Source organism: Nerophis ophidion, linkage group LG10 (assembly GCF_033978795.1).
Source record: "Nerophis ophidion isolate RoL-2023_Sa linkage group LG10, RoL_Noph_v1.0, whole genome shotgun sequence".
In the NCBI taxonomy this organism is placed as follows: domain Eukaryota; kingdom Metazoa; phylum Chordata; class Actinopteri; order Syngnathiformes; family Syngnathidae; genus Nerophis; species Nerophis ophidion.
This window is the reverse complement of record NC_084620.1, coordinates 31,956,130-31,982,017: the sequence shown is the minus strand read 5'-3', so window position 1 is coordinate 31,982,017 and position 25,888 is coordinate 31,956,130. Positions and strand designations below refer to the sequence as shown.

The 25,888-nt window shown below is 40.8% G+C and overlaps 1 protein-coding gene across 3 annotated transcripts in view; it reads right to left on the bottom strand.

Annotated features, from left to right (window-relative positions):
• Positions 1-17,918, bottom strand: part of si:dkey-172j4.3 (diacylglycerol kinase delta) — a 122,064-nt gene extending 104,146 nt beyond the window's left edge. The window contains exons 1-3 of one of the 3 annotated variants that reach the window (XM_061913512.1): positions 17,477-17,918; positions 17,247-17,380; positions 8,639-8,743 (exon numbers count right to left, since the gene is read on the bottom strand). In XM_061913512.1, coding sequence (XP_061769496.1) covers positions 8,639-8,743; positions 17,247-17,327 — 186 coding nt within the window. In that variant the 5' untranslated portion in view covers positions 17,328-17,380; positions 17,477-17,918. The remainder of the gene's footprint in view (positions 1-8,638; positions 8,744-17,246; positions 17,381-17,476) is intronic. The other 2 variants (XM_061913514.1, XM_061913515.1) reach the window with 2 other exon arrangements.
• Positions 17,919-25,888: the final 7,970 nt, after the last annotated feature.

Genomic DNA, 25,888 nt, shown 5'->3' with positions numbered 1-25,888 from the left:
AAGGAATTCACAAGACTTGCAACAGAGATGTGAGTGGGGACTACGGAGCTGCTATCTAAGCACTGCCCAGCCGTGCATCACCCCTGAGGGTTTCAAGCTGTGGAGAAGGCGTGGGGTGTGGGTGGGTTGGGGGGTTGTAAATGCGACCGCCTCCACCAAGTGCCAAGTCAAAAAAACCAAACAAACAAAAAATTAACTATGTACTAATCAGGCTGTCCAGGACATTTCAGACTTTTTGAGGATATTCAGGGGCGATTTTGAAAGTTGCAGCAAATTTTGCAATATTTTGAGGCCACTTTTCTTTCCAAAACACCGCATCAGCTCATGAGGGAGGTGTTTAGGGCACGTCCAACCGGTAGGAGGCCACGGGGAAGACCCAAGACACGTTGGGAAGACTATGTCTCCCGGCTGGCTTGGGAACGCATCGGTAAGTCTGGGCTCCCCCGCGACCCGACCTCGGATAAGCGGAAGAAGATGGATGGATGGATGGATGGTTATGTTGTACGGTATACCGGTATTAGTATAGTACAGCGATACTAATGAATTATATTCGGTACTATACCGCCTCTGAAAAGTACCAGTCTGCCCCAGTTGGCAGTGTTTAGCTACTTCTAAGTCACTAATCCTCGCCTCCATGGAGACAAATAACGTAATTTTTTACAAGTATTATCTCTGCAGGATGAGGAATAGCTAAACATGCTTCACTACACACCGTAGCTCACTGGCGTCAAAATGTAAACAAACGCCATGGGTGGATCTACACCTAACATCCACTGTAATAATACCAAGTACAGTAGCATATCTCGTCACTACTACTATGATTACGTCGATATTTTTTGACATCAAAACATCTTCTTTCGTTTGTTTTTTTTTTAAATTTATATTACGTTTATAAACTCAGGAAATACATGTATGTCCCTGAACATATGAGGACTTTGAATACGACCGATGTATGATTCTGTAACGACTTGGTATCGCATTGATACCCAGATTTGTGGTATCATCCAAAACTAATGTAAAGTATCAAACAACATAAAAATAAATAATTATTACATTTTAACAGAAGTGTAGATAGAACATGTTAAAAGAGAAAGTAAGCCGATATTAACAGTGAATGAACAAGTGGATTAAATATCCATTTTTACAGCTTAATCCTCATAATTTTGACAAAATAGAATGAAAAATGACACAATATGTTACTGCATACGTCAGCAGACAAATTAGGAGCCTGTGTTTGCTTACTTACTACTAAAAGAAAAGTTGCCTTGTATGTCCACTGTTTTATTTAAGGACAAACTTGTTCTTTGATTGCAATAAGAAACATATGCTTAATGTACCGCAAGAGGTTTTTGTTAAAATAAAGCCATTAATGCCACTTTTTTGTGGTGCCCCTTATTTAGAAAAGTACCAAAAAGTATAGAAAAGTATCGAAATACATTTTGGTACCGGTACTAAAATATTGGAACCGCTACAACACTAATAACTAGTAACACAGATTTGCCTTTTACATTTTGTTTTGCCTTCATAAGGAAAATACATTCATCATAGCTTATGATGCAAATATAGGATAATGTCATATTGACACCGGCTGGCCACACCACAAAGAGGTAGCCAATCGGTGGGAAACACTGCAAGCTTTGGATTACAATTGGCCTCCGGGCCACACTTTGGACACCCCTGACCTATGGGAAATGAAGTTCTTTTCTTAGAAAGCGATATCCAGAAAGGTCGGCAGGCCTCATTTGCTAAACCTTACGGGGAAGTAGTCCATTTAGCGTATTTGACTTTTACATCATGCCAGCGTCTCTTGCGGGGTGTTGGCTTACATTACGAAGCAGAAGGTGAGGATTGCCGGCACTTTTCATAGCTGCTGAATAAACCACTCCTGGGCTCGAGTGCGCCGCAGGACAATTACACGACTAAAAAAAGACTCTGGGAGTGTCACTGTGAGGGCAGAGCATGCTGAAAAAATGTATTAAGACAATTAATTGCTGAGTAGAGGGAGGAGAAACTGGAACGCGGAGATGAGGAAGCAGAAGATATTTAGTGTCAAGGAGGAACACAATGAAGGTGCTTGTTTGTTGTGTGTGGGAGGAGCCCCGTCACAGCTCCTCTACTATGAGGCCAACAGGAGGAAGAAAAGTGTGAAGCCTTATGTAACTGCGGTGCTAGTGAAAGTAAAACTTGAAGGGGAACTGCATTTTTTTTTTAATGTTGCCTATTGTTTACAATCATTGTAAAGGACAAGGACAATAATGTATTTTTTTTTTTCACTTTAGGATTTTAAAGATGATAAAAAAACCCTTGAAAGATGCAGCTAATGGGAGTCACCATTGTAGCCTTCAAGGCCCTCTAAAACAACTTTAAATCCCTCCATCAACAATTTATATACACATTGCAAGTCTATATATAATGTAGTAACAGACATGTTCATAATAAAATGTAATATGTTCAATATTTACTGTATGTTTGTCATTTTAGTCAATAGCGGGACTTCTTTGTGTGGCGCATTTATTTCCATTCCCATAGCAGCACTGCAAATATGGAATGTTTGAGCCAAGCTATGCTGAATTATTGGATTTCCCAAATCAACAGGAAACGTCCCCGGCCAGCTGGACCACACGAACACCTGTCCATCGAGTAAGTCATTTTATTATTGATCATGGTACACGCAGTACGTCATATGTGTTACTACAACTACAGTGCATACACTGTCAATCTCGCTGTGTACAAACAAAACATGAAATGTGGGTTAATACTTTACGAACACTGTAATATGATTGTTCGTGTTTTTCAGTCAGTACAGATTGGCGTCTCTTCGTAATTTGTTGTGCATTACAAATTCAAACGTATTTCGTGTTGCCGTGGAAGCTAGCTTATCTCTTTCTAACACCATAGCATGCCGATGCGTTACTACACTATTTACAAACCCCGTTTCCATATGAGTTGGGAAATTGTGTTAGATGTAAATATAAACGGAATACAATAATTTGCAAATCATTTTCAACCCATATTCAGTTGAATATGCTACAAAGACAACATATTTGATGTTCAAACTGATAAACATTTATTTATTTTTTTTGCAAATAATCATTAACTTTAGAATTTGATGCCAGCAACACGTGACAAAGAAGTTGGGAAAGGTGGCAATAAATACTGATAAAGTTGAGGGAATGCTCATCGCACACTTTTTGGAACATCCCACAGGTGTGCAGGCTAATTGGGAACAGGTGGGTGCCATGATTGGGTATAAAAACAGCTTACAAAAAAATGCTCAGTCTTTCACAAGAAGGGATGGGGCGAGGTACACCCCTTTGTCCACAACTGCATGAGCAAATAGTCAAACAGTTTAAGAAGAACGTTTCTCAAAGTGCAATTGCAAGAAATGTAGGGATTTCAACGTCTACAGTCCCAAATATCATCAAAAGGTTCAGAGAATCTGGAGAAATCACTCCATGTAAGCGGCATGGCCGGAAACCAACATTGAATGACCGTGACCTTCAATCCCTCAGACGGCACTGTATCAAAAACCGACATCACCTCTGAACCTACTCAGTGGCCTAGTGGTTAGAGTGTCCGCCCTGAGATCGGTAGGTCGTGAGTTCAAACCCCGGCCGAGTCATACCAAAGACTATAAAAATCGGACCCATTACCTCCCTGATTGGCACTCAGCATCAAGGGTTGGAATTGGGGGTTCCCGGGCGCGGCACTGCTGCTGCCCACTGCTCCCCTCACCTCCCAGGGGGTGATCAAGGGTGATGGGTCAAATGCAGAAAATAATTTCGCCACATCTAGTATGTGTGTGACAATCATTGGTACTCTAACTTTAACTTTAAAGGATATCACCACATGGGCTCAGGAACACTTCAGAAAACCACTGTCACTAGATACAGTTTGTCGCTACATCTGTAAGTGCAAGTTAAAGCTCTACTATGCAAAGCGAAAGCCATTTATCAACAAGATCCAGAAACGCCGCCGGCTTCTATGGGCCCGAGATCATCCAAGATGGACTGATGCAAAGTGGAAAAGTGTTCTGTGGTCCGTTTATATTTACAAACCCCGTTTCCATATGAGTTGAGAAATTGTGTTAGATGTAAATATAGACGGAATACAATGATTTGCAAATGCAAATCCTTTTCAACCCATATTCAATTGAATGCACTACAAAGACAAGATATTTGATGTTCAAACTCATAAACTTAATTTTTTTTTTTTGCAAATAATAATTAACTTAGAATTTCATGGCTGCAACACATGCGATAGTAGTTGGGAAAGGGCATGTTCACCACTGTGTTACATCACCTTTTCTTTGAACAACACTCAATAAGCGTTTGGGAACTGAGGAAATTAATTGTTAAAGCTTTGAAAGTGGAATTCTTTCCCATTCTTGTTTTATGTAGAGGTTCAGTCGTTCAACAGTCCGGGGTCTCCGCTGTCGTATTTTACACTTCATAATGAGCCACACATTTTCGATGGGAAACAGGTCTGGACTGCAGGCGGGCCAAGAAAGTACCCGCACTCTCTTTTTGCGAAGCCACGCTGTTGTAACGTGCTGAATTTGGCTTGGCATTGTCTTTCTGAAATAAGCAGGGACGTCCATGAAAAAGACTTAGATGGCAGCATATGTTGTTCCAAAACCTGTATGTACCTTTCAGCATTAATAGTACCTTCACAGATGTGTAAGTTACCCATGCCTTGGGCACTAATGCACCCCCATACCATCACAGATGCTGGCTTATGAACTTTGCATAGATAACAGTATGGATGGTTCGCTTCCCCTTTGGTCCGGATGACACGATGTCGAATATTTCCAAAAACAATATGAAATGTGGACTTGTCAGACCACAGAACACTTTTCCACTTGGCATCAGTCCATCTTAGATGATCTCGGGCCCAGAGAAGCCGGCGGCGTTTCTGGATGTTGTTGATAAATGGCTTTCGCTTTGCATAGTAGACCTTTAACTTGCACTTACAGATGTAGCGACAAACTGTATTTAGTGACAGTGTTTTTCTGAAATGTTCCTGAGCCCATGTGGTGATATCCTTTAGAGATTGATGTCTGTTTTTGATACAGCGCCGTCTGAGGGATCGAAGGTCACGGTCATTCAATGTGTGTTTCCGGCCATGCCGCTTACGTGGAGTTATTTCTCCAGATTCTCTAAACCTTTTGATGATATTATGGACCGTAAATGTTGAAATCCTTAAAAAATGTTTTACAATTGACCTTTGAGAAATGTTGTTCTTAAACTGTTTGACTATTTGCACACAAAGGGGTGTACCTCGCTCCATCCTTTCTTGGGAAAGACTTAGCATTTTTGGGAAGCTGTTTTTATACCCTATCATGGCACCCACCTGTTCCCAATTAGCCTGCACACCTGTGGGATGTTCCAAATAAGTGTTTGATGAGTATTCCTCAACATTTTCATTATTTATGCCACCTTTCCCAACTTCTTTGTCACGTGTTGCTGGCATCAAATTCTAAAGTTAATGATTATTTGCAAAAAAAAAAAAAATGTTTAGCAGTTTGAACATCAAATATGTTGTCTTTCTAGCATATTCAACTGAATATGGGTTGAAAATGATTTGTAAATCATTGTATTCCGTTTATATTTACATCTAACACAATTTCCCAATTCATATGGAAACGGAGTTTGTATTTACTTATTTATTTATTTATTTGACAGTGACAGTACAATGAAACATTACCACCCATAGTTAACCGCTGTCAAAGTTCATAGGACTTATAGCCTAAGGCTAATTTGTAACCCTTGTCTTTGGTTAGGCTTTTAAAGAAAAGTTGAGAAAAGTTAGAAACACATACAAAAAGATTAAGACAAGTACAAAATAAACATTACATTAAAAATAATTGGCCCCATTTGTGCATACTACACCCAGTTCTAGTGCTCACACTTCTGATTGTCCTTAAGCCGCTTTTTCAGTTTTGTGGAGAGAAGTTTAATGTCCGACTGTGACTTTAACTCCAGTGGCAAAGACTTCCACAGATGTGAAGCCTTCACCGAAAATGCAGTAGAAAATGCACTATAAAAAAAGTTCCTCTGTGTTCGATCTTACAATAACAATGTCTGTTACGACCATGTTGCATGATGCTGCGAGGTTCGTTTTCACGGGATGCAAACGGACGACTCTGGACAGGACTTGCAGGTAGGAACATAATTTATTCTCATGAATCATAAAATGAAGACAGGAACAAACCAAACGAAGTGTGCGTAACACAAGGAAACCTGGCGGAATAGCTCACAAGGAAAACACTAAGACGGGACTTAGCGTAAGACACCCACAGGGAACTAGAAAACATTGAATGTAGCCGTTGCGTAAAGCAGACCAAGAAGCCAGACCGAATGACTGGCAAAAGCAGGCTTAAATACTGTCTTTGATTACAAAGAGGTGCGTGTCCCAAACTCAAGAGGCAGATGAAAATAATAAGTAGCTATGATAACCAACTCAGAGGTGCAAAAACAAGAACTAAAGGAGTCCAAAACTCACAGAAAACACAAGTGACTCGAAAAACTTAGACTATGATCCGGGCAGCGGATCATAACAATGTCGCTACAACTTGATTATTATACGGGTTACGGAACAGAAATTAAGTATTGTTGACAGTTATTGAATGCACTTTTAAAGTGAGTTGGTGTTAGAATTGATGGCTCCCATTAGCTGCATTGCTTGCCACCTAAAACCAGCCAATTTTTAGAAAGAGAAAAAAAAAAAAACCTTTTGTCTCCTTGTGTCTCTCATAATGATTGTAAACTAAAGGCAAAATTCAAAATAAAAAAGTGCAGTTTCCCTTTAAAGCAGCGGAGGAAGAGGAGGAAGCAGTTGTAAAAGGTGTAAGAGTAACCAAAGGTGAACCTTGCTGATCGCCAACAAGATAAAGTCACACAAACAAGACAACATTAATCAACCTTCATCCATGCTTAAAAGTCAAGATGGCTGAGTGTTAGCCACACGCACAAATAGCGGCTGCTAGGTCACATTACAAGGTTAAAGCTGGCCGATAACTGCCAAGAATCTGTGCAACTGATAGTGGCGGGCCTTCCTAGTATGACAAAATAAACATGGATGACACTAACCAATCGTCTCCCTTGTAAAATATTTAATTAGAGCCAGTAAAAAAGAAGAGAGGGGGCCACATCTCATCTTTGAGTGTTATCAGAGCATCTGCGAGGATGTGATGTCGGAGAGGAATTAGCACCTCTCTAACAAGTGTGATGCTATAATGCAGAGGTTCTCAACTTTTTTTCAGTGATGCACCCCCTATGAACATGTTTTTAATTCAAGTACCCCTTAATCAGAGCAAAGCATTTTTTGTTGAAAAGAAGAGATAAAAAAGTAAAATACAGCACTATGTCATCAGTTTCTGATTTATTAAATTGTATAACAGTGCAAAATGTTGCTCATTGGAGTGGTCTTTCTTTTGGAAAAAAATATATAAAAATAACTAAAAACTTTTTGAAAAATGAACAAGTGATTCAATTATAAATAAAGATTACTACACATAGAAGTAATCATTAACTTAAAGTGCCCTCTTTGTTAATTGTAATAGAGATCCATCTGGATTTATGAACTTAATTCTAAACATTTCTTAAAAAAAAACTAATCTTTAACATCAATATTTATGTAACATGTCCACAAAAAAATCTAGCTGTCAACACTGAATATTGCATTGTTGCATTTCTTTTCGCAGTTTATGAACTTACATTCACATTTTGTTGAAGTATTATTCACTAAATATATTTATAAAGGATTTTTGAATTGTTGCTATTTTTACAATATTTTAAAAGCTCTCACGTATCCCTTGGCATACCTTCAAGTACCCCCAGGGGTACGCATACCCCCATTTGAGAACCACTGCTATAATGAGTGCGCCGACAACCAGGGGAGGCATGGCGGAGGAAGAGGCGCAACGGTGCACGTGTGTGTCCCGGCAGGACACACCGACTAACGCAATAATCCGCTGGAGGCCATTGTGAGGGAGGCCCAATCCCGGAGTGGGCCTAATCTGGGTCACATGACTGACACATCAACACTAACATGTATTGATTACCTGCAGTGGCCAAAGGACGAGCTCACTTTGTTTAATTTTTTTTTGACATTAGGCACCCAAACTTGGCATTCATTGGGTCCGCCTCCAAAAACTCAATCGTTTTGTTAGTGTGTCATGTATTCTACTCTTTAGATTTGACTGATACTTGCAAACATCTAAGACCCAACACACTCTCCCAACAAGTTCCCATTTTGGATTGCCTTTTTATTTCCCGTGCATGGCGAGCCTCTCTCCAGCGCCCAACAATCAATGTCCGAATGATATCCAATACCAGCGGACAAACGGTGCAAATATGGGATGCTATTGCCATGGGAACAGGGAGCGGTATCCCGTTTCTCTGATCGATGTGAGCGTGATTATGCATGGTGCCGATGCATAACGATCTCGACTAAGCGCAGCAACAATGAGGTCGTCTGAGAGTTAGCAATGCAAAGTTGGCGGTGGATCACATATCCATTATTAATAACAAAAGCGCTTAAGAAGTGAGAGAGGACCAGCAAAGCACTCAGACGTAATCTCAGGTATGGGAAACTTGCCCATGGGACAGGAAGTAGACCTTAAGTGATCTCCTACCTTGGCGCGGATCTGGCCTGAAGTGGAGACTTTGCGGATCAGCTTGTGCGACGTCTCCTCTTGCTCGCCGTCGCTGTCGGAAGACTCGTCTCCCGCCTCGCCCGACTGCGTGACGACAAGGAAGCACAAATCTGGTCAGATGGCAACCAGGTATAAAGTATATGCAATTATTTTATACAGTATATGCAAGTATTCTAGACAGTATATTACCAGAAGATGATAGCTGTTGAAGCAGATATTTCTTGTACATTGAAGTATACAAGCCAAAGTGCTCAACACTTGCAATGAGTATTCATAGAGGCCTAATTTGGGATCATTTTCTATCATTAAACATGCTGTATACTACACCAGCCTGCTATGTGCATGTTTTTTGGAGCAAGGGTCTGGACTAATATTCAATTCATGATGATAATTGCAAAATGTATCAAATGACAATACTATAGGCTTCACGGTGGCAAAGGGATTAGTGCGTCTGCCTCACAATACGAAGGTCCTGAGTAGTCAGGGTTCAATACCGGGCTGGGAATCTTTCTGTGTGGAGTTTGCATGTTCTCCCCGTGAATGCGTGGGTTCCCTGCGGGTACTCCGGCTTCCTCCCACCTCCAAAGAAATGCACAGATCTCTCAAATAAAAACAGTGGCCAATGAAATTAATTAAAATTAATTTATTTCATTTAACATTAACATGTCTTTTTTGAAAAAAAATAATAATAATAATAAGCAATCTCACTACTAACAACTACAGTAGTTTTAAGACGTCCATCATGGCCAACCATTTTCTACCGTTTGTCCCTCTTGGGGTCGCGGGACGCTGGAGCCTATCCCACCGGCAGGGTACACCCTGAACAAATCACCACCTAGATTTAAGAAGTATTGTAGGATTGATGTACAGCATTTACCTTAGTATCTCCTTCCAGCTGCTTCTCCATCAAACACACCATCAGCAGCTTTTCCATATTTTCATGTTCGATATTATTTTAGACTCATCCTGCTTCAGTATGGTACAGACTAGACGTTATATGCTTCACTTATACTGTATATGCTTCACTGGGTCGACTATACACTCATGTCATGTTTTTGATTATTTATTCCTTAATTTAAGGAATACCATCCACTTTCTCTTCTCAGCACAGTCTGTCACACTCACTTTTTTCCCCAATAGTTGGAAATGTCGATCCATGCGGGTTCACTTTGGCATTAATCACGCCAACTAACGGCGTGGATGCTACAAATTCCAATTTGTGCTTGCAACTTTAAGCATAATAATTAATATTTAGCTATTAGATAGCGCTTCTCTCAAAACACTCTTAATTTGGGGGATACCACCGTATGTACGTAATGTTTTTTTTAGTTTGTTTACAGACTTACGCAATTTTTCAGCACACTGATATCCGTGGAATCAATTTAAACATTTTTGGTTTGGATTATAGCTGTAGGACCAAACTGAACAGAGGTATATTCTGGGATGCTATGAGCCAACTCAAGAGAACTGTTTCTAATATTTAGGTTACCTAAACCGTAAAGGAAAACACAATTTCATTATAAACCATTGTCTTTATGATGCAGTCCAGTTCTACACCACTACCAACTACAACCACCTATTTTCAGTAGTGTTTGTACAATTTCAAACAAAACTAAAAGTACCACTTTGTACCACAGTCGGCGACCAATTACACTTGGGTGTTCGACCACAAGCTTAGGAGCGACCGGTAGTTTGCCCGGTTATTTTGAGTACACCACCAAGTGTCAAAAGATATTTGCTCAACATGTTACCATTTAATAACAAATCATCACAAAACAGCACAAAGACATGGGCTGCATTGTTTGGGTGGAGAGAGATCTGCTTCTAAATTGTAGTATAGTTTAAAATGTTCCCAGTCATACACGGTAAGAAAAACAACATTACGGTATGTTGATGTTGAATCCGTTGATTTTACAATTGACAACTGTTTTTGCTTGCGGTAAATTACAATGAAAAACAATTATATATTGTTAGCATTTTTAAAAAATCATATAAAATTTAGGGGAAAATACTGGCAGCTGTGGTTGCCAGGCATTCACCGTAAAACAAATTAGGGTCAATTTTAGTATTGCCAATCAACTTATCCAAGGTGCATGCAAACTCCACACAGAAAACCCCTGGCCTGGAATTTAAACCCAGGACCTTCTCACTGAAAGGCAAAAGCGCTAACCACTGCCCACCGTGCTTCCCTGTCACCAAAACTATTATTTGCAAAATGACTGTGTTTCTGAGACATGTGAGTGCTCCATGAGAATTTTAACTTGAAAGTATTTGTACAACCTTTCAGCGGACAACTCACAACATGGCCTTCTGCAACATCTTCAAGTGAGCTATTAAAAATGAGCATCAAATGCTCCGTATCTGTAAACAGCTACTTGCAACCGGTTCCAACACACTTCATCAATCAATCAATCAATGATTATTTATATAGCCCTAAATCACTAATGTCTCAAAGGGCTGTACAAACCACAACACAAACCACAACGACATCCTCGGTAGAGCCCACTTAAACCCACAGCATGGTTCATTTCAATGCAGTTTGAAATGAAGCACATAGACATAACCGAGCAATGTCTGAAACCACTTGCCACAAAAATTTAACAAAACATGTTAACCAAAAGTTAACTCGGCTAATGCTTTACAACAAACCCCTAAATCAATTAATGTATGCTCTAAATTTCAAAGTACAATCTGAAAAATATTTAATTTAGACAGAATATTATAAACAGGCACTGAGTGAGCACAATATGTCCATCATGTCCTCATGTGTCATGTCTTTAAATTGTTTTATTTTTTTTGGACTATAATGTGCAATAATGTTATATGTATGTGTGTATATATATTCATAAGTATGCGTATATGCATGTATGTGGATATATACACATATATATAGATACATCTCTTATTTATCTTTTTTTACTATTTATATTATTATATTGTATATGCACCTTAGGGGATCTGCTCCAATTTTGTTGTTCTTTGAACCTGTTCACTGCAATAATGACCATAAAAACTCTATTCTATTCTATTCAAATATTATCATATATTTCAGAGTAGTTGCATGCTACTGACATAAAAGTACTTATAAATACATTGCATAATTGCTCATTATTTTCTCAGTAAAGTAATGTGTTTTCTACATATTATAAGCATATAGTAGTTTAGGTTATCTACTGTATAGTTATTTTTTTCTTTGTCATGAAAAAGGGAGGTTTTTGTCATGAAAAAGGGACGTTTTTGGGTTGGCGCACTAATTGTAAGTGTATCTTGTGTTTTTTATGTTGATTTAATTCAAATCAGCAGTGCGTATTCAGAGCGGTAACAACCAATCAGCAGTGCGTATTCAGAGCGCATGTAGTCAGTGCTTCAGCATCGAGCAGATAGGTCTTTAGCAGGTGAGCAGCGGACTCTCCCCAAATTATAATAAACACCTCCCAGTCAACGTTTTAGATGACGTTCTAGAAAAAAACAGCTCGCTCGCAGTCCTGGCTTGAGGTGTTTTCTTACTGTACCGAAAATGAACCGAACCTTGACCTCTAAACCGAGGTACGTACCGAACCGACATTTTTGTGGACCGTTACACCCCTACATGTAGGCTATATATGTTAGTAATATATATTCTTGGTAAAAAAACAATAAAAACAATAAAAACCTGATTAAAAAAATTGATGACACCAAAACGCATTAGTGAATTTTTTCAAACACCCTCTTAAGTCATCCAGCTGCTATGAACTAATGCAGACAGTTTTAAAATGTGGCTGACTGGACAGAGATCTGACCAGCTCCTTTACTATCTGGCACTTATGGTCCAGTTTTGCACACATTTTTATAAATTTAATCAATGTGGGAATTGATTTAACTATTACTTACTGCAAACGTGATAAACGCTTATTCGGTGAAACAAAAAGAGACGTAAAACTGCATCAGTATACAAAAATTTTTATGCATCGAATTGTAATCGAATGGTGAGTTGCCCAAAGATTTTTTAACTGTGTCGGTTTGGAGATACTTCAAATGAGCTAAATAAATGCTTAATATATAAATGTTCTGCTCACGTAAAAGACGCAATCCACTTTGCACATGATTGCTTTTTCCCATGTTTTAGTACATGCAAACCTTTGAGAAATGATTTATTTTTGTCAAAAACCATAGTTCTTAAAGTAATGGAAAAAAAAACCTGAACTAGAAAGAAATACAGGACGCACAACATTGATGAACATTTTTGGTTGTTGATTTTTGCGGACACCACCTGTGCTGATGCTTTAAAAAGTGGATTCCATTTGTTTGGGTTTTAATAAGCGATATATAACTACAAGTTATAAAAACATGTAGCCCTCTGCAATTATGTAAAAGAAGGTCTTATATGAAAAAAGGCTAGAGACCCAAACTGTAAGTTGGTAGCCCCATGTGTACATGGGAAACAAGAAACAAGCCAGCATTGGCGACTTGGTACAAAGGAAAGTGTGCACACCACGGCAAGCGGCTGCATTGACTGATGCTATCCTAAATATGTTGCTAACTGACATGAGGCTACTATCAATGGTGGAGGATGAAGGTTTTAGACCAGGGGCTGGCAACCCGCGGCTCCGGAGCGGCATGCGGCTCTTTGATCACTCTAATGTGGCTCAGCTGCATAATTTCCGACCCCCCCGATTATCCCGAGAGATTTCCGGAGTTTAATGCCTGTCTCCAAAATCACCCGGGGCCAACATTTTCCGATTTTCACCTAGTCGACAGTATAGAGGGCGTGCCCTGATGGCAAAGCTTTTACAGTCCTCTAAAACTTGTCGTCGCGCCCGCTTTTACACAATCCTATCTGCGTGCCAGCCGGTCACGTGTAGTATGCAGCCTATGTTGATACACGACAGTGACTGCAAGCCATACTTAGTCAACAGCCATACAGTTTACACTGAGAGTTGTGATATAAAAAACTTTAACACTCTTACCAATACGCGCCACACTGTGAACCCACACCAAACAAGAATGACAAACACATTTCGGGAGAACATCCACATTGTAACACAACATAAACACAACATAACAAATACCCAGAATCCCATGCATCCCTAACTCTTCCGGGCTACATTATACACCCCCGCTAGCACGAAACCCCGCACCCCCAAACCCGCCCACCTCAACCAACGCACGGAGTCGCGGGGATTAGGTGCTAACGGGGGTGTATAATGTAGCCCGGCAGAGTTAGGGATGCATGGGATTCTGGGTATTTGTTCTGTTGTGTTTATGTTGTGTTACAGTGAGGATGTTCTCCAGAAATGTGTTTGTCAATCTTGTTTGGTGTGGGTTCACAGTGTGGCGCATATTAGTAAGATTGTTAAAGTTGTTCATATCACAACTCTCAGTGTAACCTGTATGGCTGTTGACCAAGTATGCGTTGCAATCGAGTGTGTTTATGGAAGCCACATACGACTGGTGGCCGGGATGTGGTAGATATTTGTACATGTTGTAGAGGGTGGTAAAGGCAGCGCCTTCATAGCACGCCCGTATTAATGTTGAAGGGCGAAAATCAGCAGACATTCGTGAGAATAGTTGCTCTGAAATTCGGGAGTCTCCCGGAACGTTTGGGAGGGTTGGCAAGTGTGATGCTGTCAAACGGCATTAATTTAAAACTCGCGGGCCGCACTAACATTCAATTTTTATATTAGGTGCGGACCGTGAGTCTGAGCCCCCTGGTTAATACATAGCACAAAGCAAAAAAAAAACTCTGTATGCAGTATTATTTCATTTTAAATTTCAAAAGAGTTTTGTGGCTCACATTGTTTTCTTTATTTTGTGAAACGGGTTTAAATGGCTCTTTGGGTAGTAAAGGTTGCCGACCCCTGTTTTAGACAAATGATTCACGTCTTCAACCCTGGTTACACTCTTCCCTCGAGGACCCATTTTACCAAACTGATGGAGAGGAAGTACGAGCAGACATTCCATGCAGTGTAGACTGACATAAAAGCCACCCAGAGAAAAATTGCTCTCACTACTGATGTGTGGACAAGTATAGCCAACCTTGGCAATACATGCCACTACATTGGAGACGAATGGAACATGAAGTCAATCTGCCTTACGATCATGCCACGAGAGGAAAGACATTCAGCATCCAACATTGCAGAATGATTGGAATAGGTCAGTGGTTCTCAAATGGGGGTACCCATACCCCTGGGGGTACTTGAAGGTATGCCAAGGGGTACGTGAGATTTTTTTTTTAAAGATTTTAAAAAGAGCAACAATTCAAAAATCCTTCATAAATATATTTATTGAATAATACTTCAACAAAATATGAATGTAAGTTTATAAACTGTGAAAAGAAATGCAACAATGCAATATTCAGTGTAGACAGCTTGATTTTTTGTGGACATATTCCATAATAATTAATGTTAAGGTTTTCTTTTTTTGTGAAGAAATGTTTAGAATTAAGTTCATGAATCCAGATGGATCTCTATTACAATCCCCAAAGAGGGCAATTTAAGTGGATGATTACTTCTTTGTGTAGAAATCTTTATCTATAATTGAATCACTTGTTTATTTTTCAACAAGTTTTTTGTTATTTTTATATTATTTTTTTTGAAATAGTGCCAGAAAGTCCACTACAAATGAGCAATATTTTGCACTGTTATACAATTTAATTAATCAGAAACTGATGACATAGTGCTGTATTTTACTTCTTTATCTCTTTTTTTCAACCAAAAAATGATTCGCTCTGATTAGGGGGTACTTGAATTAAAAAAATGTTCACAGGGGGTACATCACTGAAAAAAGGTTAAGAACCACTGGAATAGGTAATAGCCAGGTTTGAAATTCCCCTAAGCAAAATTATTTCTATTGTGCAGGACAATGGTGCACTTTATAAAAATGAAACATTTTTGTAACACTTGCCTTATTGTATTTGGCAAGTCGAAAAGACATGGTGCCAGTATGCTGTTTTTTAAATAAAGTATTGGAAATGTAGTTTGTCTCTTTTATCCGATCATTAGTCGATTAATCGACGTAATAATCGATATATTCATCGATTCTCAAATTAATCGTTAGTTAATCTTTGGGTGTCCCAGGATTCGATTCAGTTCGATTCTTGGGGTCGCGATTCGATAATATATCGATTTTTTCGATTCAACGCGATTCTCGATTCAAAAACGATATTTTTCCGATTCAAAACGATTCTGTATTCATTCAATACATAGGATTTCAGCAGGATCTACCCCAGTCTGCTGACATGCTAGCAGAGTAGTAGATTTTTTTTTAAAAACCTTTTATATTTATAAAGGACAATGTTTTATCAACTGATTGCAATAATGTAAATGTGTTTAACTATTAAACAAACCAAAAATATGACTTATTTTATCTTTGTGAAAACATTGGACACAGTGTGTTGTCAAGCTTATGAGATGCGATGCAAGTGTAAGCCACTGTGACACTATTCTTATTTTTATTTTTATAAATGTCTAATGATAATGTCAATGAGGGATTTTTAATCACTGCTATGCTGAAACTATAACTATTATTGATACTGTTGTTGATAATATTCATTTTTGTTTCACTACTTTTGGTTTGTTCTGTGTGGTGTTTGTGTCTCTTCTGAAATGCTCTGTTTATTGCAGTTCTGAGTGTTGCTGGGTCAGGTTTGGTTTTGGAATTGGATTGCATTGTTATGGTATTGGGATGGCGTGGCGCAGTGGGAGAGTGGCTCTGCGCAACCTGAGGGGCCCTGGTTCAAATCCCACCTAGTACCAACCTCGTCACGTCCGTTGTGTCCTGAGCAAGACACTTCACCCTTGCTCCTGATGGGTGCTGGTTGGCACCTTGCATGGCAGCTCCCTCCATCAGTGTGTGAATGGGTAAATGTGGAAGTAGTGTCAAAGCGCTTTGAGTACCTTGAAGGTAGAAAAGCGCTATACAAGTACAACCCATTTATCATTTATTGCTGTGTATTGGTTTGTTGGATTGATTAACAAAATAATAATAATAAAAAAATAATAATAAAATAAAAATGGATTTTTAAAAATGAAAATCGATTCTGAATCGCACAACGTATTCGAATCGATTTTTTCCCACACCCCTAATATATATATATACATATATATATATATATATATATATATATATATATATATATATATATATATATATATATATATATATATATATATATATATACATATATATATATATATATATATATACGGCCCGGCCCCCGGCCAAATTGTTTTAACCCAACGCGGACCCTTAGTCAAAGAGTTTGGGGACCCCTGCTCTATGTGGTACTCGGTGCCAAATAATCACTTAATTAAATATTTAAACACAGTGTTACTGTTCAATCTGATGTGTGTAATGTTACAGAGGCCAAACTATTAAATATGCTTGTTAAATAAAACTTGTTTAAGTAAAAATATTTAGGCTTACTACGCTACTGTATTTAAGTGTTGCTCACTATGGCGGTACTTGGAGAGGCAAGTGTTTTACAGGCGGTGGTACTCGGTGAAAAAAGTTTGACAACCACCGCCATCAGCGAACCAAAACATCAGCTCACAGAGTACCGGGTGCATTACAAAACGACACAACATCGACGGTGGCATCTCCAACTTACCAGAGGGGTTCTCTCGTCTGCTTGGACAGACTCGCCCGGCTCGGCCACATGCAGGACGTAGGGGTTCAGTTTGGACGCCATTGGGGAGGCGGATTTGGGACGGGGTGCACTGGAGGGAGAGTTGGATGGAGAAGCTGTGGAAGAGATGAAGATATGATGCATAGGTTGTGTTGCTTGCATCCCTCTATTTCTCTTTCTCTTTCTCTCTCACACACACACACACACTCAACTTATTTGCTTGCTTCTTCGTGGTCACACAGAATGGCCCTCCAGCATGGCGATGGGAATGATGATGATGGTTATGAGGAGCAAAAACAGGATGAAGATGTCTTTGGCTGGCAGCTCCGTGCATGCGCGCCTGCGATATCGCCCATCCTGACGTCGCTATAGCCGTCAAAAAGGTTCGCTTTTTTTCCACCCCCCGGAGCCACCAGCACGATTTACCACCCTGGTCCCCACCACCCCGTCCAACACTCGCTCAGACAACACCCCGCAAAATGAAGCGACGTTCGGGCTTTATTTTTTTTTACCCGTCCCCCGGCCGCCTGCTGCCGGCGTCCGGCCTGCTGGCGCTCCGCTGCCTCACTTCGCCGCCCGGGTCCTCTCCGCTGTGGCGCTCGGCGGGGCAGGTGGGAGCCGTGGTGGTGCTCGGGGGCGCCGGAACCGAGTCTGGATCAGGTAGAAAGAGCGCGGAGGGAGGGAAGCGGGAAGGCGGACAGGCGAGGCGGAGGAGGAAGAGGAGAGCCAGAGAGAGAGAGAGAGAGAGAGAGAGAGAGAGAGAGAGAGAGATTAAAGCCTGAATCGCTGCGGTTCCGAGGTTAAACTGAACTGAGCAGCACACACTCACACGCACGCGCGTGCATGGTGCGCACACACCCACAATCAGACGCAAATGCATGAGGTTGATTTTTAATCCCCCCCCCCCCAAGAACAACGTCCGCTTTGTCAATTGGTTTTGTGTTTTTTTTTCCTGATGAGCTAAGTGCCCATGATGGAAGCCTGAGCATGTGTCTGATGACATGTCTTGTCACGTGATGGCTTCCGCCAATGACATTTGACCTTTATTGACCCCATTTTTTATTTGCATAGCTTGATTGGCAACACTTCAATGGGTGTGAATGTTGTCTGTCTGTCTGTGTTGGCCCTGCAATGAGGTGGCGACTTGTCCAGGGTGACCCCGCCTTCCACCTGATTGTAGCTGAGCTAGGCTCCAGCGCCCCCCCCCCCCTCAAAAGGGACAAGCGGTAGAAAATGGATATATATATATATATATATATGAATACAAATCTACGTTGATTTGTATTCAGAGCGGTAAGAACCAATCAGCAGTGCGTATTCAGAGCGCATGTCGTCAGCGCTTCAGCGTCGAGCAGATAGGTCTTTAGCAGGGGAGCAACAGACTCTCCCCAAATTATACTAAACACTTCCAAGTCAACTACTTTCTAAACATCACTATGAGCCCGTTGACCTTCTAGAAACTTAAACTGCAACTCAGCTTACTCGCAGTCCGGGTTTGAGGTGAAGGCTAGTTAGCTTTTAGCGTAACGTTAGCTCATTTTGCGGTGTCTGTGTGTGTGTGTGTGTGTGTGTGTGTGTGTGTGTGTGTGTGTGTGTTGAAGCAGCAAAAAAGGACATTATATTAAAGGAAGAGTTTCTGTCTCTGATAGTGTATATAATAATGTAACTGCATCATAAAGCCTACATGAACTCCATGGTGGTCAGGGATGAAAAGTCTCTCCTATTGGTATTGTACTATTTTTTCAGCAATAGTTACATGAATCATTAGTAATGTAGCAGCCTGGTTTTGAATGTCAGGGTCCCTGCTATCACATGTTGATAAAAATATAACATTTACATAGTAAAAATCAACTACAGGCTTCCCCAATGCTGTAATAAATCAAGCATGATGAGTTGACTTGAAACTTTTTAATGTGGCACTTTTTATATGTAGAAGAAAAGTTGTGTCATTTTATTTAATCTAAGCAACAACTTGAAGCAGTTTAATGGGGATTAACGTCGGCAGAATTATTATAGTGTTCCCAATGTTAAAAGGATCAAGCCATTGTTTACAAATTTGGTAAATAAATAACCAAAAAATTTAAAATTTGTTGTTTTCTTGCTGTACCAAAAATGAAACGAATTGTAACTTCTAAACCGAGGTACGTACCGAACCGAAATTTTTGTGTACCGTTGCACCCCTAAATATATATATATATATATATATATATATATATATATATATATATATATATATATATTGAGCTTTGCGCCTATAACAATCTGGTTGGTTATTTTCCTCTTTGTTCCGGAGGACACCACGTCCACAGTTTCCAAATATAATTTGAAATGTGGACTCGTCAGACCACAGAACACATTTCCACTTTGCATCAGTCCATCTTAGATGATCTCGGGCCCAGCGAAGCCGGCGGTGTTTCAGGATATTGTTGATAAATGGGTTTGAATTTAAACTTGCACTTACAGATGTAGCGACCAACTGTAGTTACTGACAGTGGTTTTCTGAAGTGTTCCTGAACCCATATGGTGATATCTTTTACACACTGATGTCTATTTTTGATGCAGTACGGCCTAAGGGATTAACGGTCCGTAATTTCATCGCTTAGGTGCAGGGATTTCTCCAGATTCTCTGAACCTTTTGATGATTTTATGGACCGTAGATGGTGAAATCCCTAAATTCCTTGCAATAGCTGGTTGAGAAATGTTGTTCTAAAACTGTTCGACAACTTGCTTACATATTGATGCCCCTCGCCCCATCCTTGTTTGTGAATTATTTAGCATTTCATGGAAGATGCTTTTACACCCAATCATGGCACCCACCTGTTCCCAATTAGCCTGCACACCCGTGGGATGTTCCAAATAAGTGTTTGATGACAATTTCTCAACTTTATCAGTATTTATTGCCACCTTTCCCAACTTCTTTGTCACATGTTGCTGGCATCAAATACTAAAGTTAATGATTATTTGCACAAAAAAAAATGTTTATCAGTTTGAACATCAAATATGTTGTCTTTGTAGCATATTCAACTGAATGTGGATTGAAAATGATTTGCAAATCATTGTATTCCGTTTATATTTACATCTAACACAATTTCCCAACTCATATGGAAAAGGGGTTTTGTGTGTATATATGTATATATGTATATATATACATATATATACATATATATATATATATATATATATATATATATATATATATATATATATATATATGATTCTTAAAGGCCTACTGAAATTAGATTTTCTTATTTAAACGGGGATAGCAGGTCCATCCTATGTGTCATACTTGAACATTTCGCGATATTGCCATTCTTGTGCTGAAAGGATTTAGTAAAGAACATCAACAAGAAAGTTCGCAACTTTTGGTCGCCAATAAAAAAGCCTTGCCTGTGCCGGAAGTAGCAGACAATGTGCACGTGACGTCACGGGTTGTGGAGCTCCTCACGTCCTCACATTGTTTACAACCATGGCCACCAGCAACGAGAGCGAATCAGACCGAGAAAGTGACGATTTCCTCATTAATTTGAGCAAGGATGAAAGATTCATGGATGAGGAAAGTGAGAGTGAAGGACTAGAAAAAAAAAGAAAAAAAGACGAGGGCAGCGGGAGCGATTCAGATGTTATTGGACACATATACTAGTGTAGCCTGGTGTCTTGGGTTCACCTACACAGTGTACTTATATAATAAAATAATAAACGGGAAACATTAGAGCAGGTCCGGTAGCCACCGCTTCTTTAACGTGAAATCCTTTACACCTTTCTCTCCACTACCACACACCCTACGTCACAGCCCCGCGGCAACTCTGAAAGGACAAAACTCCTCCTCCTCCTCTTCACACTCTCTGTTAACTTCGGACACCCTGAACTGTTTGTTACACTAGGATAATTCTGGAGAATTCCTTATTTGCTTATTGTGTTACTAGTGTTTTAGTGGGATTATATGGTGGTACCTGAAAGTCAGAGGGGTGTGGCCACGGGTGTAGTGACCGCCAGTGTCTCCGTGGGAAGCCATGTTTTTCGACGAGGCAAGGCAGCCGGGCTGAGATTTTTTTTTTCCCCCCTCCTCTACGGTGTAAGCATCCGACGGTCGGGGGCGGCCGTTGGGAGGAGGCAAGAGAGTCCGCAGCTGCAGGAAGAACGGCGCAAACTCTCTGCTCATGTCCATGGTAAGAGCCCACTTATTGCCACCATTTTCTCACCGAAACCTACCGGTTGACATGTGGTAGGGAACCATGTTCGCTTGACCGCTCTGTTCCATAGTAATACTTCACCGTCAGCTTTTGGGAATGTAAACAAAGATACACCGGCTGTGTTTGTGTTGCTAAAGGCAGCCTTAATACACCGCTTCCCACCTGCATCTTTCTTCTTTGACGTCTCCATTCTTAATTGAACAAATTGCAAAAAGATTCAGCAACACAGATGTCCAGAATACTGTGTAATTATGCGATTAAAGCAGACGACTTATAGCTGAGATCGGTACTGGATCAAAATGTCCGCTACAATCCGTGACATCACGCGCAGGCATCATCATACGCGTTATCATACCACAACGTTTTCAGCAGGATAATTTGCGCGAAATTTAAAATGGCAATTTAGTAAACTACAAAGGCTGTATTGGCATGTGTTGCAATGTTAATATTTTATCATTGATATATAAACTATCAGACTGCGTGGTCGGTAGTAGTGGGTTTCAGTAGGCCTTTAATAGAACTAGTTGTAAAAATCCCTAAATATTCAGCACAACAATTAAATGAGGTTGGAGGTGTCCTCTTGGGTGGGGTGGAGTTTGGCAACAATCATGTGGTGCCACCAGTACAACACATCTTCAGTTGTGTTCCCCGATGTCGTTGGGCGTTTCGGCCATTTATCACATTTATCATTAATTTGCCACTGCGACTGCTGCAGATAGATTCCATTTCCTCCCTGCCGCTAGGGTTGGAGCAGCACCTCTGACGAATGGGTCCCGGGATTCTGTGAGAGTCATTTCCAGCCTTGATTTGGCACATTTGTACTCCTCCACCACGCTTGAGATCGGTAGGGAGAGGGCTCCGTTGACATACAGGCCTACGCTGCTAAGACATCTTGGCAGTCCAAGCCATTTCCTCACTTGTGCATTCACCAGCCTCTCCAGCCGATTGGCATGGGATAGAGGGATCTCATAGATGGAAATTGGCCACATGAGACGGGGCAGCAGCCCAAACTGAAAGCACCACAGCTTCAGCTTCCCAGGGAGAGCGGTGTTATTGATTTGGTTGAGGCCACTGATTGTATCCTGCCTGAGTTGGTCCACCTGCTTCGAGTCTTTGAGTTCTGCGCTATACCAGCGGCCAAGGCTTTTGATAGGCTTTTCTTCAACTGTTGGTATTGGCTCGTTGTTGATGTGGAACCTCTCCTTGGTCAGCTGGCCCTTGATGATGGAGATACTGCGGGATTTGCTTGGTTTAACCTCCATTCGTGCTCATTTGATGTTTCCCTGGAGTTTATCCAGCCAGCGTTTGGTGCATGCATTTGTTGTTGTTATTGTCGTCATGTAATCCATGTAAGCCCTTATTGGAGGAAGACGCAGCCCGCTCTTCAACCGCTCACCTCAAGCCACCCATCGGGTTGCTCGAAGAATGAGCTCCATTGCCATGGTAAACCCCAATGGAGAGATGGTACAACCCGCCATTATGCCTATCTCGAGGTGCTGCCAGGAAGTTGTACTAGCCTGTGCTGTGACGCAGAACTGGAGGTCCTGGAAGTAGGCTTGTACCATCCTTGTGATGCCCTCAGGGATCTGGAAGAAGTTGAACGCTGTCCATAGAATCTCATGAGGCACTGACCCGAAGGCATTGGCAAGATCTAAGAAAACCACATGCAGGTCTTTCTTGTCCTTCTTGGCCGTAGGTATCTGGTGCCAGATGACATTTGTGGGTTCCAGGCATCCTGAGAAACCGCCTATCCCTGCCTTCTGCACTGAGGTGTCAACATAGTTGTTGTTCAGCAAGAATACTGAGAGCCTATGGGCCACAACACTGAAGAATATTTTTCCTGCCACATTCAGAAGACTGATCTGGCGGAACTGGTCGATGGTTGAGGAATTCTTCTCTTTGGGAATCAGGATACCCCCTGCCCTTCGCCATGCCTTTGGTATAATTCGTTTTTCCCACGCCAATTTCATTAGCTTCCAGAGACACTTCAAGATGCCTGGATAGTTCTTATAGACCCTATATAGGACGCCATTGGGTCCAAGGATAGAGGCTGTTCTTGCCCGCTTTACAGTATGGGGTAGGCAAAATAATGCGTTAATTTCGAGTTAACCCATCAATCTATTAACGCCAACAATTATTTGATCGGACATTTGCGTATGTTGTTTACATGCTTTTATTTTGTTAACGCCTATTGCTGGCTCCTGCGGAAAAGGAGGGAGAACGCGGAAGAAAACAAAACAAGCATGGAGAAGAAGGGTAACTCAACAGAACTTTTACAGGGTAATTTTCATTATAAAGTACTTCCAGGCGGCGGATTTGACAGAAGCAAAGTCGTTTGTAGCCACTGCCCAGCTGAATTTTCTTATCACAGGAGTACTTCCAGTCTAAAGTATCACCTTCACGCAAAGCACTCTGTTGGTGCGAGCAAACCATTCAACAAGCCAGGCTTTAGCAGACTACGTTGAATGCAGCGTGCGGGACAAGTATAGATAAACGAGAGCAAGAAAAGCTATTATCCATGCGTTTGTTACGTCTCGCCTCGATTACCGTAACGTATTATTTTCGGGTCTCCCTATGTCTAGCATTAAAATATTACAGTTGCTACAAAATGCGGCTGCTAGACTTTTGACAAGAACAAGAAAGTTTGATCATATTACTCCTGTACTGGCTCACCTGCACTGGCTTCCTGTGCACTTAAGATGTGACTTTAAGGTTTTACTACTTACGTATAAAATACTACACGGTCTAGCTCCATCCTATCTTGCCGATTGTATTGTACCATATGTCCCGGCAAGAAATCTGCGTTCAAAGGATTCCGGCTTATTAGTGATTCCCAAAGCCCAAAAAAAGTCTGCGGGCTATAGAGCGTTTTCCGTTCGGGCTCCAGTACTCTGGAATGCCCTCCCGATAACAGTTCGAGATGCCACCTCAGTAGAAGCATTTAAGTCTCACCTTAAAACTCATTTGTATACTCTAGCCTTTAAATAGACTCCCTTTTTAGACCAGTTGATCTGCCGTTTCTTTTCTTTTTCTCCTATGTCCCACTCTCCCTTGTGGTGGGGGGCCGGCCGATCCAGTGGCCATGTACTGCTTGCCTGTGTATCGGCTTGGGACATCTCTGCGCTGCTGATCCGCCTCCGCTTGGGATGGTTTCCTGCTGGCTCCGCTGTGAACGGGACTCTCGCTGCTGTGTTGGATCCGCTTTGGACTGGACTCTCGCGGCTGTGTTGGATCCATTATGGATTGAACTTTCACAGTATCATGTTAGACCCGCTCGACATCCATTGCTTTTGTCCTCTCCAAGGTTCTCATAGTCATCATTGTCACCGACGTCCCACTGGGTGTGAGTTTCCCTTGCCCTAATGTGGGCCTACCGAGGATGTCGTAGTGGTTTGTGTTGTGGTTTGTGCAGCCCTTTGAGACACTAGTGATTTAGGGCTATATAAGTAAACATTGATTGATTGATTGATTGAAATGCCATAGCCAAGTGGATAGTTACAGACTGTAGGCACATTAGTGTTGTGGAAGATGCCGGCCTAAAAAATATTGTGCGAATCGCAACAAGTGACAGCACGTATGAGCCATCATCAAGACGCACCATCGCACGAAGAATACACCAGTTGTATGAAAAGGAGAGGACTGTAAAAGTGACAACTTTACTACGTGCAGCTGTAGTTGCTCTCAGTGGGGACTACTGAACATCAATCGGTAACCATAATTACCTCAAAGTTACAGTGCATTATATAGTTATATTTATCGTAACTGTTGTCACCTTAGAAATTGCCTGTAGAATTGTTGTGATTGTGGCTCAGGACTTTGTTTTATTTTTCATAAGGAACAGTATAACATAAATGCCCAGGTGGTGGCAACAAGCTTTAATTTTGTATTTCCTTTGATAACATTGTTGAAGCTTAGGCTGAAGATTTACAAATATTTTGTTTAACTGCTAAGTATTTAAAAATGCTGTTAAAAGTGTGTTTGCACAGTTAATGTTATGGCACTTTAATTCATAGGGCAGTACATTTAAAATTAATGGCCGTCAAGTTCTAAGAATGAACAAACTGCACCGAGTTGAGTGAGATTCTCCGAAGGAACTCCATTATTAACAAAGACCTTACATTCTAGTCCCCTGTAAAGGACATCCCCGCAGTGAAGTGTTTTGTGCTTCACCCTTTCTTTTTTTTCTCCCTGATAAAAGAAAATGTTTCTGCTGTTACCTCAGAAATTGTTTGTTCGGATGTTATTATTGTGGCTCAGGGATTTCTATGTAGATTATATTTATTTTCCATAACAAACAGGACAACTTAAATACCCTGGCAGTGGCAATAAGCTTGAATGTTTGTATTCAAATGTTTTGAGTTGATTTTCATAAAATACGCTATTTAACTGCTACTGTTTAACAGCTACTGTTTAACAAGTACTGATTTAAATTGT